General features: G+C 33.6%; 2 protein-coding genes across 2 annotated transcripts in view; one reads left to right on the forward strand and one right to left on the reverse strand.

The window, feature by feature from the left end:
* LOC118748179 (protein OPI10 homolog) overlaps window positions 1-304 on the forward strand; it is a 6,694-nt gene extending 6,390 nt beyond the window's left edge. The window contains exon 4 of the mRNA XM_036482543.1: window positions 17-304. Within this exon, the coding sequence (XP_036338436.1) occupies window positions 17-39 (23 nt within the window). The 3' untranslated portion in view covers window positions 40-304. The remainder of the gene's footprint in view (window positions 1-16) is intronic.
* LOC118748172 (polyhomeotic-proximal chromatin protein) overlaps window positions 1-16,410 on the reverse strand; it is a 428,336-nt gene that overhangs the window by 409,042 nt on the left and 2,884 nt on the right. The window lies entirely within an intron of this gene.

A 16,410-nucleotide genomic window follows, 5' to 3' on the forward strand; every position in this document is an offset into this window, starting at 1 on the left:
CGAAGAATGGCTCAAAATCCGAATTTCTGGAAATACTGATTTGACGGCACGGAACTCGCGCTCGCACGCAGATGTGGGAGAACAATTCATACACACAAGAGTTTGTTCCTCAAATTGAGCATTTATCTGATTAAGTGGCGCGCTAAGTTGCAGGATACAAAACCTGCGTAAGAGCTGTTCTATTTAAATTTTTATGAGTTTGCAGAATTTTATTAATAAATCGCAAATTCATTAATTGTCCGCTGTAACAAATATGTATGTATTTGCATGCAATTGTATTTGAATATACTCTAATTCCCAAATATGTAGGTATCTGTAGTTGTGAGCAATAGTCGCCCAAGTCGAAACTCGTAGCTTCGAGGAACCCTCAATTATATACAGTCATATCACATACATATATATGTACATATCTACATGTTATGTACAGTGACGCACAAAAGTATTGGCACAGTGAATTTTTCGCAATATATGCAAAGTTTTTATTGGAATTTATTTTCCATAATTTTTTATGAAAATATAGTTCATACTACGCCAAAAGACATAAAAATAAAATATCTAATCGTTGTGCAGAACTCAGCAAAATTCAATATATGCACAGTTTTTTATTCTAATTTATTTTCGATAATTTTTTATAAAAATATAGTTCATACTACGCCAAAAAACCCAAAAATAAAATCTCTAAACTTTGCGCAAAACTCAAGAAAAATTCAATAAATTTGCATAGTAATTTGCAACTTTCTATTCAGATTTTCTAGAAAAATTCTAAGTATGCAGTTTTATAGCCAAGTTTGAAGCTGCTGGAAAATCGCGTTGATTTTTATAAAACTGCATACTTAGAATTTTTCGAAAAAATCTGAATGGGAAATTCCAGATGTATTGAATTTCCCTAAGTTTTGCAAGAGTCTGGAGATTTTATTTTTATGTTTTTTGTTGTATAATGAACTATATTTTTATAAAAAATTATTGAAAATAAATTGTAATAAACAACTTCGCACATAATGCGAAAAATTTACTATGCCAATACTTTTGTTCATCACTGTGTTTAAACACAGAGAAAAGAATTTTTGTTGGCAGTTTTGCTTATTATTGATCTAAACGGTGAGTTGCTTTTGGCTGTGGCTGTATTTGAGGATCTCGCTGCTAAATATTAAGAAAGATTGAAAAAAGTTTATGCAGATTCAAAGATTCGTAGTCCCTCAAGGCTACCTGTTTTATTGAGCTCTGCAAAAATCGTTGGTAATTTAAAACGAAAATAAATGCTTATTGCAAAACTTAAAATTATCAACGGAAGTGGTTATGTCGGCATAGGCGTTTATGAGGCCATTTTAAGGAATTAATGAATACGAAAACAATAGTGGGATTCATGAAACGTCGTAAAGTTGTTGCAAATGTCACATGTGTTCCAAAATGTTTCACCTCGAGACACAGCTGATTACTTTTGTATGGAAACTTTCTTGATTGAGCTGGCAATCATTGCAAAGTCAAAATCGCGAAACAAATGTTTTTTTTGTTGTCTTCGACTAAATCAAGAAAAAGTATATAAGTTGAGGTTGCTTCGGGATAGAATTGTAAAAACTTTTCTTTTTCACTCCACGCGGCATTTTTAAAATATTTTACATTTGCAACCCGGAGTTGCGATAGATCGTTCATACAACTTTGTTTGACATTGGCATTGCCTAATGACGTGCTGAAATAAGTAAACGACGAAAATCGTCGAAAACTGTGCAGTACTGTGCCCAGTTGTTCCGTTTTAATATACTAGTCGAATCGAAATTTTAGCAAATGACATGCAATTTTTGATACAATTCGACTCTCGAAAAACTACTTGCATACGACATGACTCTCGCAATGAGGCTGATTTTTTCATTTCAAAATAAAAAAGGGTATATATTTCGACATAGAACAATCCTAGAGAGTGAGAGCATTAAAATTCCGACTTAACTTATTTTTGACCACCCTAATGTACATATGTAGGTGCATTCAAGGAAAAAATGTAAGGATCTAAAGACGCAAGAATTTCAAAAAAAGGGGAGATTTGAAAAGTTTCTAACAAAAAATTTAAATTGAGACTTTAGCTGCGATTCGGTAACACTGTATCCGATGCCATTTGTACCGCTAAAAGAGAGCATGAAAGAGTCTGCATAAGAGTATCTATCATACGCGTTTTTAGAGAGAATGTAATTGACAAAAAAAAAAAGAGAAATTCGGGATGCTGGGGTATTCAGTATATCTTATCCTTATTAAAACGTGTGCAACAACTCAAGGTACTGTGTGCGGAAAACAGTCGCTGCGTTCCCTTACACATATTTTAACGTTTTGCTCGCAACACGTTTGCTGGACATAAATTGGACTGGACAGAATTCGATGAAGTTAATAGAAAATTCCCATTCAAAGGGGTGGATAAATATCTGCATAAGATTTAATTCAAGAAAGTGAAAGTCGGTCAGTGAAACGTTTTAAACATCATAATTCTTCTATCGCCTAAATGTATGCATTACACCTTTTAAGTTGTCGTGTAACATACAAACACATCCATGCATACAATATGTACTAAATACGTGCAGATATATTAAACAAAAAAATGGTTTTTTTTTGGTTTCATATCAAATGAAAGTTTAATGAACAGTGGTTTTAGAAAATTGAAGTGAAATGCCAATAGTGGGGCCATGTATGAAGACCACTACATAGGAGCTGCCGTCAATTTCAGCAGTGTACAATGCATGCATAGCTATGTACATACATACAATGTATTTACTTAGTAAATACATGAAAACAGTTTTAGAAATTAATTTCATTTAAGAAGAAAAACGCTCGCTTTTTTTATTTTATATTTTTAATGCATATGTATGTACATTAGGGATGCAAGCCAAAAAAATATATCTATCGATGTTCTTTTTCCATTTGATGAATCGAAATATAGCATCGATTCATATCGATATCGATATTTTCGATGCATCGAATGAAAATATCGGCCCCTATTATGAGTTGCATTCGATTTTCGACTGTGGTCGAAAGTGCTGAGCGAACGAATTTTCATTTGGTATTATGGCGCTCATTCGATGAAGAATAGCGCTATTGTGAATTTCGCTCGTTTAGGTTGTTCACAATAGTATATTTTTCACCGCTGAGAAGCTTTGTTTACAAATCGAGCAAACTAAATAGTGTGCTTATACATATTTATGCAAATTTGTTCTAATTAAAATGAAGTAAAAAAGAAAGCAATTTTATAAAAACGTGGTAAAATGAGTACAACGAGTTCTGGTTCAACGATTCGTCAGAGGATGAGAGCTTAGTAAACTGGCCAGGAGTAGCAAATGCTCTCTTAAACATTTAAGTTTATTAGTCTTTCGAATATATTTTGATATAAAATATATTTAAGAAATTTGTCTACAGATTCATTAAAAATTTCCGACCATCTAAAGAGGCGTTTGTGAGCCAAATCTATTTAAAATATTTTAAAACTATCAACAGCGCTACGATTTTGTTATCAGAGATCGTGCCAACAGAGCATTGGGATTTTCTTTCCCAAGTAAAACCAGCCGTTCGAGCTTGTGTTTAGTATTCACGATGTTAGAACTGCATGAAATTAATAAAAATTGTTTAAAATTAGTGTCTAGCCGCCAAAATGTAAGAAAACATATATAAAATCATACATTTTTCACAATTTTCTAACACTTCGTTACACCATCGAAAGCAAAATTCTGTTCGACAGAAAATTCGATACTCAACGAAAATTTCGACACGCCTGCATAGCTCATAATACGAATTTCACTTTCGATCTTCGATAGCCAGCGAAGATCGAAAATCGAATGCAGCTCATAATAAGGGCCATCAACAGTTTCTTTCACTTAAAAATGTACAACAAGAGAGTGAAATAATCAGGGCTTCGATAAATGTTTAAGTATTAACTCACAGTGAAATGCTTTCGAAAAGTTTTTACAATTATTTGGTAATTTATTATCATAACCTTTTCTTTCAGTTGATTTTATGTCAACCCTTTTGAGTGGGATCTTATGAAGTTTGAAGTGATTTGAGAAAAAAATAAAAAAAAACATATCAGGAATTTCTTTACATTACACATTATTTAACAATTTCTTCATTGCAACTATAACTTATAGGTCCGCCAAAAACCCACAAAAACTCCGAAAAATGCAATGGGGCGACCAATAAAAAATCGTTAGTATTAAAAAATGGTTAAGTAAACAATTGTGTATTATTATTGAAAGTCTCCTGAAGAGAACCAGAGTTTACCGATCGAAAAATATTGATTTTCAAGAATTATGTATATACCATTTCTACGAAAAATTTTATTTTTCCCATATAAAAATACATGAGCGCTTTGAGCGACCTCTAAATATTTTGTGATTTCAAAATAAAAAATAAGGGTATACTTTTTTCGATATAGAATAATCCTAGGGGATGAGAGCATTACAATTCCGACTTAACTGTCTTTTGACCACCCTAGTGTACATTGCACACAAAAGTCGATGCATCGAAAAAAATACATCGATTGTATCGATATATATCGGAAGGTCAAAAACGTCGGTTTTACTCGATGCATCGAATAGCAAACATCGATGATTCCGATGCATCGATATTTTTTCTGCGTCCCTAGTGTACGTACATATGTATGTATATAAATTGATAAGAAAGGTGCATAACGGAAAGGATACGGATGGCCACTTCTAATGCTGATTACACACGAGGCAACCGTTGAAGCAACCAGGCCCGAAAATTAAAATATTTTGATATTTTGTATTGGTTGCCGCGTGTGTATTGAGTTTATTGGCTTAGTTCACTGAAAAGAAGTGAGCTGGAAAGATTTTTTTGTAGAGAACAAAGTTTTCTTCCGTATGTTCATTTCATTGCACTACTGAGGTTGCCGCAATGGTTGCCTCTACGATTTCCTCGTGTTTAGTCAGCATAACCCATAATGGTTCGATAATATTTGGTACTAAATAATTCCATGGCTACATTAGAGTGGGCAAAATCATTTATTTTCCTCAGATCCTGTTGTAACAGTGAAAATATGTTGTGTTATCAGTGGCACCAAACGCAAAGGTCGGATAGGCCGGTTTACGGTATAAATTAATACAATAAAACTTTAGCTTGTCGAGGTATGTAAATAAGTTAAGAGGTGAACGTTTTCTACAAAAAACGCATATCAATTTCTATTATAAACTTCGGAAGACAGAAATAGTAATAATACCATGTTCGGACTGACATTACAAACATGTTTTCGTAGCTAAACTGGTTTTCGGCCTAAAACTTGTACGTGTAATAAAATCAGTCAAACGAAAACTACTTGAAAACTTACGTTCCACTCATTTCAATCGGTGTCAGCACTAGTTTATTCGATACATTTATCGAAGTGGAAGTCATATTTTATCATCTTTAATATGCCACTTCGGATTTTGTTTTTTTTTTTTTGTAGCAGAAAAAGAAACAAAGGATGTAAGAAATGTCAGCGAACAGCTTTCGATGTCGATGCGAACATGCTATAAGAGTATTATATTAGATTTACATTGGCTCCAAATGCGTGATTGGAAATCAGTCATTCGAAGTTTACACTGCTAGATTCGCATTTCCTTTGACTCCTCATCAATTAAAAAGGAAAAACTAAATGAATATAAACAAACACTGCGTTCCTTATATTTTTTAACATGTTTTGGACACAAAAGAGGAAATCGTTTTTTGATAAACTAGTAATGTGCGAAGTTTTTTATACCCAAATATCATGGTGAAATAATAATGTGTTGTCACTTAGGGGGTGGTTGTTGTGTGGCCTTTAAGTTTTACAAATAATAATTTTAAGGAAGAAAAATATAACTGAATAATAATTATTAAAATCAATATATTTGATCGGAAAAATAAATATTAAATAATAATAATTTCTTTTGAGCGAAAAAAAGAAACTGTAATTACACTGGTTTACAGAAAAAATATTTTATTGATGCAAGCTTCATTCATCTGGTGTGGGGTCCACTGATATATGTATGTATTAGAAATAGTACGCAAAAAGTAGTAAAAATAATCCTAGTCTTTTCGCCCGTTTTCTACTACCCCAAAATGCATGGCCGCAATTGGCATGCATAAAAAGTGACATCACCTTATATTTATTTCACCATGCCCAAATATCAAAATTTCCAAATGTCTAAAACAAACAAAAGCTTTTGAGGAGATTTTGGTTTTGTACAGCAATTGGAACGCATTTGCTTCGTGATTTTGTTTAAATGCGTTGAAGTGCGTCATTTTGGAAATGCTAATTTGTATGGAGAAATGCGTGATTTGGCTTCGCATTTCATATTTCTAGCCTAAATGACGCATTTGGTCTGAATGTAAATGTAATAATATATTGTGTCAAAAAAAAAAAATTCAACGTACCCTATTTTATATAAAAAATTGCTTTAACCAAGAATTAAAATTTGTCGTGTACAGTGGCGGATACAGAGCTCGAAAAAGCAAAACATCGGATAAAATATATTACCTCAAACGCGAAATTTAAAAAAAAAATTTATTTTTTTTAATTTTTTTTTTTAATATTTTTTTTTTTTATTTTAATCTTCAATCTTTTCAGGCTTGCACAAGATTATTTATAAAATAAGAAATCCTGTAAAACTCTTCATACTATCAGGCCGATTCTGAACAGGAACTCCCTGGGAGTTTTCTCTCTTTTCCCTTTCCTATTGACATGAATAGAAATTCCCTGCGGATTTTTTATATTAAATGGCGAAGTTGAGCTGTCAAAAAAGTATCGAACAGCTCTTGCGAAGTTCGAGTTTTCTCCTTCGAATTTCACTTTAACTGTGTAACCAGACATTTGTGTAATAATAATATAATATAATAAAAATTAAAAAGTTAAAATAAAAAATTAAAAATTAAAAGTTTACTTCTCCAAGCGCCGTTGCTTGACTTGAATCGTGCTAAGCGAAGCAGTCAATTATAGAGAAAGTCCTGGCACACATTTTTCTGATATATTTTCAAAAGCTACCGATATCGCCAAGGAATTGGATTTTGGCATTGTCCTTCCTCGTAGAGCGAATAGACAAAGTTTTCGGGCTAATAATCGTGCGTCTAAAAGCGCAGTTAGTCAACGACGTAGCGTAAACGTAGGCTGACGTACGTAGCAGCATATAAAATTTACTGTTGATAGAGAGAGAGAGAGAAGCAACGGCAACGTTACCGCCATGCGGTGGCGAGTTTTCGTTAACGCGCGCATCCCATAAGGTAGATCGTGTCTGCGTCAACCTACGTCTACGTTACGTCGTTGACTGTTTGCGCTTTTAACGCTGAAGATTATTATCGAAAGGCAATATTTATACCGCTATTGGATAATATTTTGCTCGATCGCCGAGAAAGATTGCTGAACAAGACATTAAACATTTTTGATTTGAACTTATTACTTCCATCTAAAATTGGGGAATACAATACGCCTGACGAAAAAAATAATGCTTTCGAACGCGTAAAATCGCTTGGAAAACGATACGAACTTTTCTTAGAAAAAGACGGTATCAATTTGGAAGGAGAGTATAAAGTGTGCTTGGAACGATGGACAAATAAGGAAAGCGAAAAGCCATTCCCAAAATCAGCAGCAGAAGTTCTTGGTAAATGCGACAAATATGCCTTTCCATTGATTAACAAACTTCCCCGTTGTAGTAACGCTACTTCCGAACGAAGTTTTTCAACCCTTCGCCGGTTAAAAACATAATTGCGTAGTACCATGACTGAAGAAAGACTGATAGGTTCCGCACTTTTACACGTACACTTAAAATATTGAAATCGACACTGAAAGGATAATAGAAAGATTCGCAAAAGGAAAGCGCAAAATTAAATTTTCAATTTAAATTATTACAATAAAAATTCTGAATAAGTTGTTAAGTTACTTAATTACCTCCTGCATTTTACCAACATTGTAAGCAACAAGTAAGTATTTATATGTTTATATTGCATTAATAAACCCAAGGTATAACTTTACTTTTTTTGTTTTTAAATAGTACATGCAATTGTTTTATTAGACCTTGCACCAAATTCACAAAATGAAAAGTAATATTATATCACAAAACACTTAACAAAAATACTCTATATTTGCATCAAAAATAAATTAGATGCCTGTAACAAGTTGATACCAATCGCCACTGTATCCGCCACTGGCCGTGTACCAAATTAAAATAAATTGCAGCCATAAAGAAACACATATAGTACCTTTGCCGCAATCGAAAAAAAATCAAAAACTCGAGAAAAATTTATTTAAACTTTACTGTTTCCCTGCACTCTTATGGTAAGAATGAAGGCACATTTACACCTGAAATGGCGGCGTTTTGCAAATCTGCAACACACTCAAAACTCTCCCGCTTCAATACATACATAGTAGGTACCAATTTAAATATTGACGCAAAGCGTAATTATTGTCGTATTTTCACTAACAAAGTTAGCCATGAGCTTCTGACAGAATTTATCAAAAACAGCCAGATTTTTGCGCTCAGTTCTTATTGAAAAATTAATTTTGGTTAAGCCAAAGTTTAATATATTTTTGTTTTATAACTATAAAACTATGTACTAACTAAAATTTTGGTAAAGAATGGCCATGTGAAAGTTTGAATAAAACGAATTATATCAGTTTCGGAACAAAGCGGTTTCAAAAAGGTGAAGCATTTACTTTACAAATGTTTTATTCATAAAACCAACGACGTAAAATCATAATTAGTTTTTAAATTTTAGTTTAACAAACATGCATACATATATATGTTCTAAACATCGCAAAAAACTCGATTGCACACACACATTTTTTTTTTATATTGCCGCGGCCACGATAAATCCTACTAATTCAATTTAGTAAAATTTAGCGAAAATAGAGCGAAAAAACGTCATTAAGTAATAACTACGCGCCAGCGAAATTCAGTGCAAGGAGAATGTACTATTACCATTTGTTTACTCTATTTGTTCACCTTAATTTAATCTCTTTCGATAAACTTTTAGGTATTTCGTATCAAAATAAAATAAACATTTTTGCTAGAAAAATTAACTAAATATTAATAATAATCATGGAGACAGTAAACAGAATTCAACTAACTGACAATCCGTGACAATAGAAATAAAAAAAATACAGTACACTCCCAATAATAAGAACGCCGCTAAATATAAACACCCAAAAATATGAACACTTTTTGTTTTGCATTGGCTACTGTAAAGAGTGAACAAAACTTGAAAGCTTTAAAAGCAATATGTAGCATATCGTCGGTATTTTTGTAAAACCATCCATCAACCAATTGCAAAACCGCCTATCTTACGGCACTCAAATTTTACAGGAAAGCGAAAAACGGATTTTCTTTTAAGACACTGCCTTAATAAGCGGTATTTTCTCTAACTATTATTTTGCAAATCTCTTGTTTTAGTAACGATTTTACGATAAATAGAAATCGATGCCTGGAGTTTTGCGGTTTTGCAACTAGTCGATGAGCGGTATTACAAAAATATCGACGTTTTGTATTTATGGGAAACGTGATCGACTACATAACAAATATCAGGGAGTTGAGAACGAAGTTTAACCTGTAGTTAGTGTTAACCAGACATTGAAAAACTGGCCCTAACGAGCGTTTTCACCATCTCTGATTAACACTAATCCCCAGTTAAATATTGTTATCGACATTACCGACTCAATGCTAAATGCTATAATACTTGCATATAAAAATTAATGTCAACAAAACTTTAATCCAATAAGAATTATAAAACAAAGTAGAAGTTTTATTCTAATCAAATCCATATTTATTCATTCGATCATTTTTCTTTGTGACGAAATGATATCGTCGCCATTTAGCGGAGCAAATCGCAGTTAATCGCGAAAATCCCAATATCGAGTTGCTCGTTTGTAAAACCTGAACGAAATCGAAATTACCAACGCCGGGAAAAGCCTGATGTGCGGTTTAAGAATATCGGAGGAAATATGTATTTAACTGACTTTGCGATTGATTTTAAATACAATTTAATGACTTCACTTTACACATATTTATTACGCTTCAGTGCGATGAGCAATGTTAAATAATTGTTAATTGTAGGTTTTGCGTCTCCCTACTTTAAGTTACATTCATACATACACATGTACATATGTATACATACATACATATATACGTATATTCGGGTAGGTGGCACATTTATCAACCGTTTGCTTAGCCTAATTGCGTCTTTACTAGGGGGGTCCAAAAACAGTATAGTCGGGATTTTTATGCTCTCGCCCCCTAGGATTGTTCTTTATCGAAAAAAAAGTATACCCTTATTTTTTATTTTGATATCCAAAAATATTTAGAGGTCGCTCAAAGCGTTCAAAGTTTTCCATGTATTTTTATATGGGAAAAATAAATTTTTTCCTAGAAATGGTATAGAATTCTTGAAAATCAATATTTTTCGTTCGGAATGCTCTGCTTCTCTTCAGGAGACTTTCAATAATAATACGCAATTGTTTACTTAACCATTTTTTAATACTAACGATTTTTTATTGGTCGCCCCATTGCATTTTTCGGGGTTTTTGTGGGTTTATGGCGGTCCTATAAGTTATAGTTGCAATGAAAAAATGGTTAAATAAACAATTGGGTATTATTATTGGGAATCTCCTGCAGATAAACAGAGTTTTCTGGTATACAAATTTTGGTTTTTAACTATTCTATACCATTTCTACGAAAAGTTGTTTTTTCCCCATATAAAATACATACATGGAAAACTTTGGGCGCTTTGAGCGACCTCTAAATATTTTTTGTATATATTTGTTTCGGTTTTGTTTTATATTTGTTTCGGTATAGAACAATCCCAGGGGGTGAGCATAAAAATTCCGACTTTACTTTTTTTCATGCATTTTTGGACAACCCTAGTGTTTACACTACCAACTAGCTCCTCAGTTATTTCGCTCGTATTCATTCTCTTACAAAAGAAAGTTTTTTTTTGCAATGTTAGTTTAGCTATAAAAATAGCATCACTAGCTGTCTTTGTGCAATCAGTGCATCCAAAACGTTTCCCTGGCCCCCTCTCTTGGGTCTTCAAAGATTTTCCAGCGGATATCTACACACATACGTACATACATACATACTTCTATTCTCATTATTTATGGTTTTAAAATACATATCATAGCATGTACGTGCATGCATACATACATACATACATCCACAATACGTATGGGCTTATTCGCGGTACTCGGTACTCGGTGAGCACTCAATTAGTAACATGAATAGCATCCCACCACACCATCTTTACCCACTCACCGACATTCACTTTTTGTTGTTACAACTTTCATTTTGCCAAGTGGACCGAGCCCCTGTTTTAAACGCTTCGCACAAAAATATACGCCAGCGTTTATCCTTCGCGCCTATGCGTTTGGCAATGTGTGTTTGTATGCGTGTTTTGCAAGCTTTGTATTACCTCCTCACACTCGGAACTATGTAAATGCACAATTTGTATTTTTAGTAACGTCCCCTGCAGTAAAATTTAGAGACAGTCTAGCAAAGCGCCAGTTCCGAACTGCATATTTCAGAACTATCTCTGAACTGTACTATGGTCTGGCAGCTAGCTACTATTTGACGGCCAAAAGTCATTTTTTAAAGTATCGATAAATCGATTTTTTTGTCCCTTCACTAAACTAATTCTCCAGAGTAAAAAGGTACATACTCAATAGCAGAGCTGTGAAAATGTGAAATCATTTAAAATTTTAATCATGAAATATTTACAAGTAGGATTTCATTCTTTTTGCTTTTTTCTGGTAGTGTGGCTTATAATTTTTTCAATCTACAATCATTAAAAAAAAAAATTAATTTCACACAGCAAGGTGGTAAATACCTGAATGAAAAACTGAGAATGCTGAAGTAAACAGAATTCAATACTGAATTAGCCTCCAGATGAATGAACACTTTGCTATGTCTGCATTCTCTAATTCAGTTGCAATCAATTACCCGTCCCTGTACATGATAAGTCGAGCAAAAATTGGGATATCTCAACGAAATTTGGTATGTAGATTTCCCTTTACCCAAGGTAGGTTGGCATTGAAAATGGGCGAAATCGGACTGTAACCACGCCCACTTCCCATATAACGGTAGTTTTCAGAATTACGAAAACTGCGACATTTTATGAACTACTGAAGAATATTCACTCAAAATTGATGTTTGCAATAACCTTTGGACGAAAAATAAGAATATTTATAATTTTATGGAAAATGGGCGTAGCCACGCCCACTTATGATTACATGTGTAAACCTTGGTAACCGCTCCACAGATTTCTCCCAAACTTAGCACAGTTGGTACAACATACCAAACGGCTGAACATTTTTAAAAACGGACGATAACCACGCCCACGTACAAAGCTGAATAAAAATATTATAAACTTTATATCTAAAGGAACAAGTTTTTATTTGAAGCAGCTATGATTAGAAAAAAAACAAATAGCAAAACTAAAAAATATTTTTTAAACTAAAATTTTTTCCGGTAACGCCATATTGGATCCGCAATTTTCAATTTCAAAAATCTGAACTCAAATTTTAAATCATCGACCTCGAAAACCCTCCTTATACATATATAAGTTTTTGGTGAAAAGAGAACTTGTACCGTCGGCAAAAGGTCTAGTTCTACGCTAGTTCTGAGCTAGTCAGCTTTTCTGCATGCCAGAAACATGAAAGTGTAAAAATGAAAGTTTATTTTTTTTACGCGTCTTAACTCTGCATTTATGCAATTGAAATTGTAAAATATGTGGTTTCCGTGTATGCATGGTATTGTGGATTTTGGTATAACGTAGACAAACGATAGGTCATCAATATTTTTGCCAGTTTTGACTACTTTTCTTTTGATTTTTTTAAGGTTCATTATTTTTATATAAAAGTATAGCTCATTATATAACAAACACCATACATATAAATCTAAATTTCAGACTTTGTACAAAAATTATAAAAATGCCACAAACTTTTCATCCCAATTCGATGCATTGTGATTCATTTCTAGAAACCAGAACCATATATGAGTAGTCCACTTGCAAACAGCGTTATGTGATTTTATAATAGAAAGCAATAAATTCGAAAAAAAGACTACGACAACAAGTAACATTTAGGTTGAATCTTTTTTATTATTACCTGAAAATTTGGATAAATAAGAGCCTTATAAAATTGTAACATAACATAACATGACATAAGATAACATTAATAGTCTATATGACCTAAAGCAGCTTTCTAAGTTCATCAGAAGATGTATACTTTTGAAAGTTTACAAGTAAGTATGATAGCGACTTTTGGAAGAAGAGTTAACATTTGATGCTATTTTTTCAGAGTATAAAAAGATTTTGCACTGTGTTGTTAGTGGACATGAAACTACTTTAAATACTGGTACTTAATCCACCAAAAACTAAAAATCGAAAAAATTTTACATAGCGCACTTTGCAAGTGGACTACTCATATGTAAATCCACATTTCAAACTGTCTACAAAAATTATAAAAATTCAACAAACTTGACCGAAATTACACCCGAAATTTTCAAAATTTGTATTCAGAATTTTTAGAAAAATTTTAGTTATGCGATTTTATAGCATAGTGTTTGGGAGAGCCTTCGATTAAATACATCAAAGTCATATATGTAATTCCATCGGCACCAAATGTTCGAACATGCCATTTTAACAAGCAGTCTGCAAGACTCATAGAGCCTGAAAGAAGCTCGAAGTTTGATTTGACATAGGATTTTCGAATTTGGGTTGTGAAGTACTAGCTTCCGCCTAAGTGTACCAAATCTTCTTTTCAGTCGCTGAAGGTCACAACCTCTGGAAAATTTGGTGTGTATGTATGTATGTACAGTATTGGCCATACAATAGCACCCCCATTTCAAAGTGATATTGTTTGCCACTCATATTTATTTATTTATTTTTAAGACTTTTCAATTAAAATACACTTCATTCTCTCACAAAACTCACATAAACTCAATTTTAATACTTTTTAAAAGACCGCAAAAAAGTGCAACAAATTTCCACCCAAATTTCAAACTTTTTTCTCAAAAGAGGTAGAATTTTTTTGAATACACAGTTTTATAGCCCATTAAATTTTAGTCTAATAATGTGCAAGTTTCAAGTGGCTAAAAATTACCGTTGATTTTTTAGAATTTTTTTCGCCGAGGATGTTGCGGGTTTCTGCCATATAAAAATAAATTGTGTTTAGTCCATATATGGAAGCAACTGAGACAAAAAAAATTCTAAAAAATCAACGGTAATCTTTAGCGACTTGAAACTTGCACATTATTGGACTAAAATTGAATGCGCTATAAAACTGTGTACTCAAAAAAATTCTAGAGCTTCTGAGAAAAAAGTTTGAAATTTAATGGAAAGTTTGTTGCGCTTTTTTGCGGTCTTTTAAAAAGTTTAAAACATAGGTTTATATGGGTTTTGTTAGAGAATGAACTCTTAAAAACAAATAACTAATAAGGGGGGTGCTATAGATATGTCCAATACTGTATGTATAAACACAGATTCAATTAAGCCGAATTATTGTGGTTTGTTTATGGAGTTTCTCAATTTAAGTGCATACATATCCGCATAAGCTCTCACAAATTTGCGAAAAAATTACTTATGTAAATATGTATCTTTTACAAATCACATATTTCATACGAATTACTCAGGAATCACGCTCGCGAAATATCCTTGCTTGGGTTTGGGCACCACTGCGCTAAATATTTAGATTGCCGATTTATATGGAAGACAATACGCCAAGAGCGACGCCCAGAACAAAATCAAGGAATGCTCTGTCTTACACGTGATAAAAGTGAAACTGAAGGTCATAAGTAAATCGCGAGGTGTAAAAGCAACATTTGAGATGCTCTTGGCGAAGTTGTAAAGCCGAAAACTGGGTAAATGGCTTCTGTAGCGAAGTGTTTTGAAGGCAGCCAGCCGCAAGAGCGGACATGTACAAGTGCGGACATGTGTTTGCATGTATGTATGTGATATAAATGTTTTATTATTCAGAATGGCAATCCAAGAGCAGGAAATGTGTGGCAATTAGTGTTGCCATTTTAGCTATTTTCCCGCTAGATTTAGCTTTTTTATTTGGGGTTTAGCCGGAAAAGTCCGGGTTAGCTTCTAGCTTATTTCTTTGCTTTTTCATATAATTATTTTTTAGTGTTAGGTCTTCTTGTTCATAATCGACACTACAACCATTTTTCAGTTTGGGCCGAGACCAAAAACCTTCTCCAATTGCTTCACTCCTGTGCGAATTTGCGCCAGTTGGTTATACTGAGCGCAGACAGGTCCTTCTGCACTTGGTCCTTCCTTCGCGTTCGTGGGCGCCCTTGTTTTCGTTGTCCACCCATGGATGCGGAGTCGAAGGATCTTTTCACCGGATCGTCGTCATCCATGCGTATAACAAAGTTCATACAGTTTGTAATTCCAAGAACGATAGAATACAAGATTGCGCATTCCCGCAGAATGACATTTGTGGCAACGGGTAAACAAAGAATATGGCGAAGAGTGAGTTGGCAGTTGTGAATTTGCAGTGAGAAAACGTGTTTTCTTCTCGATTCACCAATTTCTCAAGCCATCTTTGAATATAGCAAATTAAGCACTACGTTAACAAAAAAATATACAACCACTCTTTAAATGTGTTCAAAAGAATAGGTGCCGAAAAAGTGATAATATCTTGTCGCAGCGCATGTTTTCCTGCAGAAAGTGGTCGATGCTTGCTTACCTCCGATTTTAATTTGTAATTTGTGGTATTTCAACGTCTTCAACTTAACATGTCGTGTTTAAAAGTGGTCCATAAAGTGATTAATGCATATTACGCTGGTGTCTAAATTGTATGGCTTCTCCTGCCGGCAGAACTCTACCCACTTTCTGGCCAAGGCGTCGTCGCGGGGAAACAAAACAAAACTGAATTTGGGGGCTTTACCCCTACGGCTGCTGCAATTCAACACACGACAGGACATTTTTATAAAGTTCTTATTACAAATAAAACGGTTTTTACTTCAGAACGCACGAATTACTTCGATTTTTCACTTGAAAATACACAATACGTTTGCAATACGTTTGGACTTGTTTCTAAACAAAAAGTTTGTTTACATATTGCCATAAATGTCAAAGTCGGCAAAACCAAAGTAGCGGTTTCGGGAATGCGCCACCTTCAGATGGTGTAGAAAATGGACAGTTCGTTAAAATTCTGTTAAAGTCGGTTAACAAAAACGAGTGGCGGGAAAAATGTACCCCCTTATTCTAGAACCCGAATTTTCGTAATTCGTAATTCACATGCTACAACCCTTGCGGAAACATGTGCAGCATTGCCAGCTATCAGTTGTTTTTCGAAGATAGCTGAATGAAGGAAAACAAAGTGGAAAGGAATTAAAAAAACACTCATCAAGTGCTTGTTTATAGTAAAATTTATTGATTTTCAATATTTTGAGGAAAATTATGGATTCTGAT

The sequence above is a fragment of the Rhagoletis pomonella genome, unplaced genomic scaffold (genome assembly GCF_013731165.1).
Source record: "Rhagoletis pomonella isolate Grant_MI unplaced genomic scaffold, Rhpom_1.0 Rhpom_scaffold_00012, whole genome shotgun sequence".
NCBI classification, from domain to species: domain Eukaryota; kingdom Metazoa; phylum Arthropoda; class Insecta; order Diptera; family Tephritidae; genus Rhagoletis; species Rhagoletis pomonella.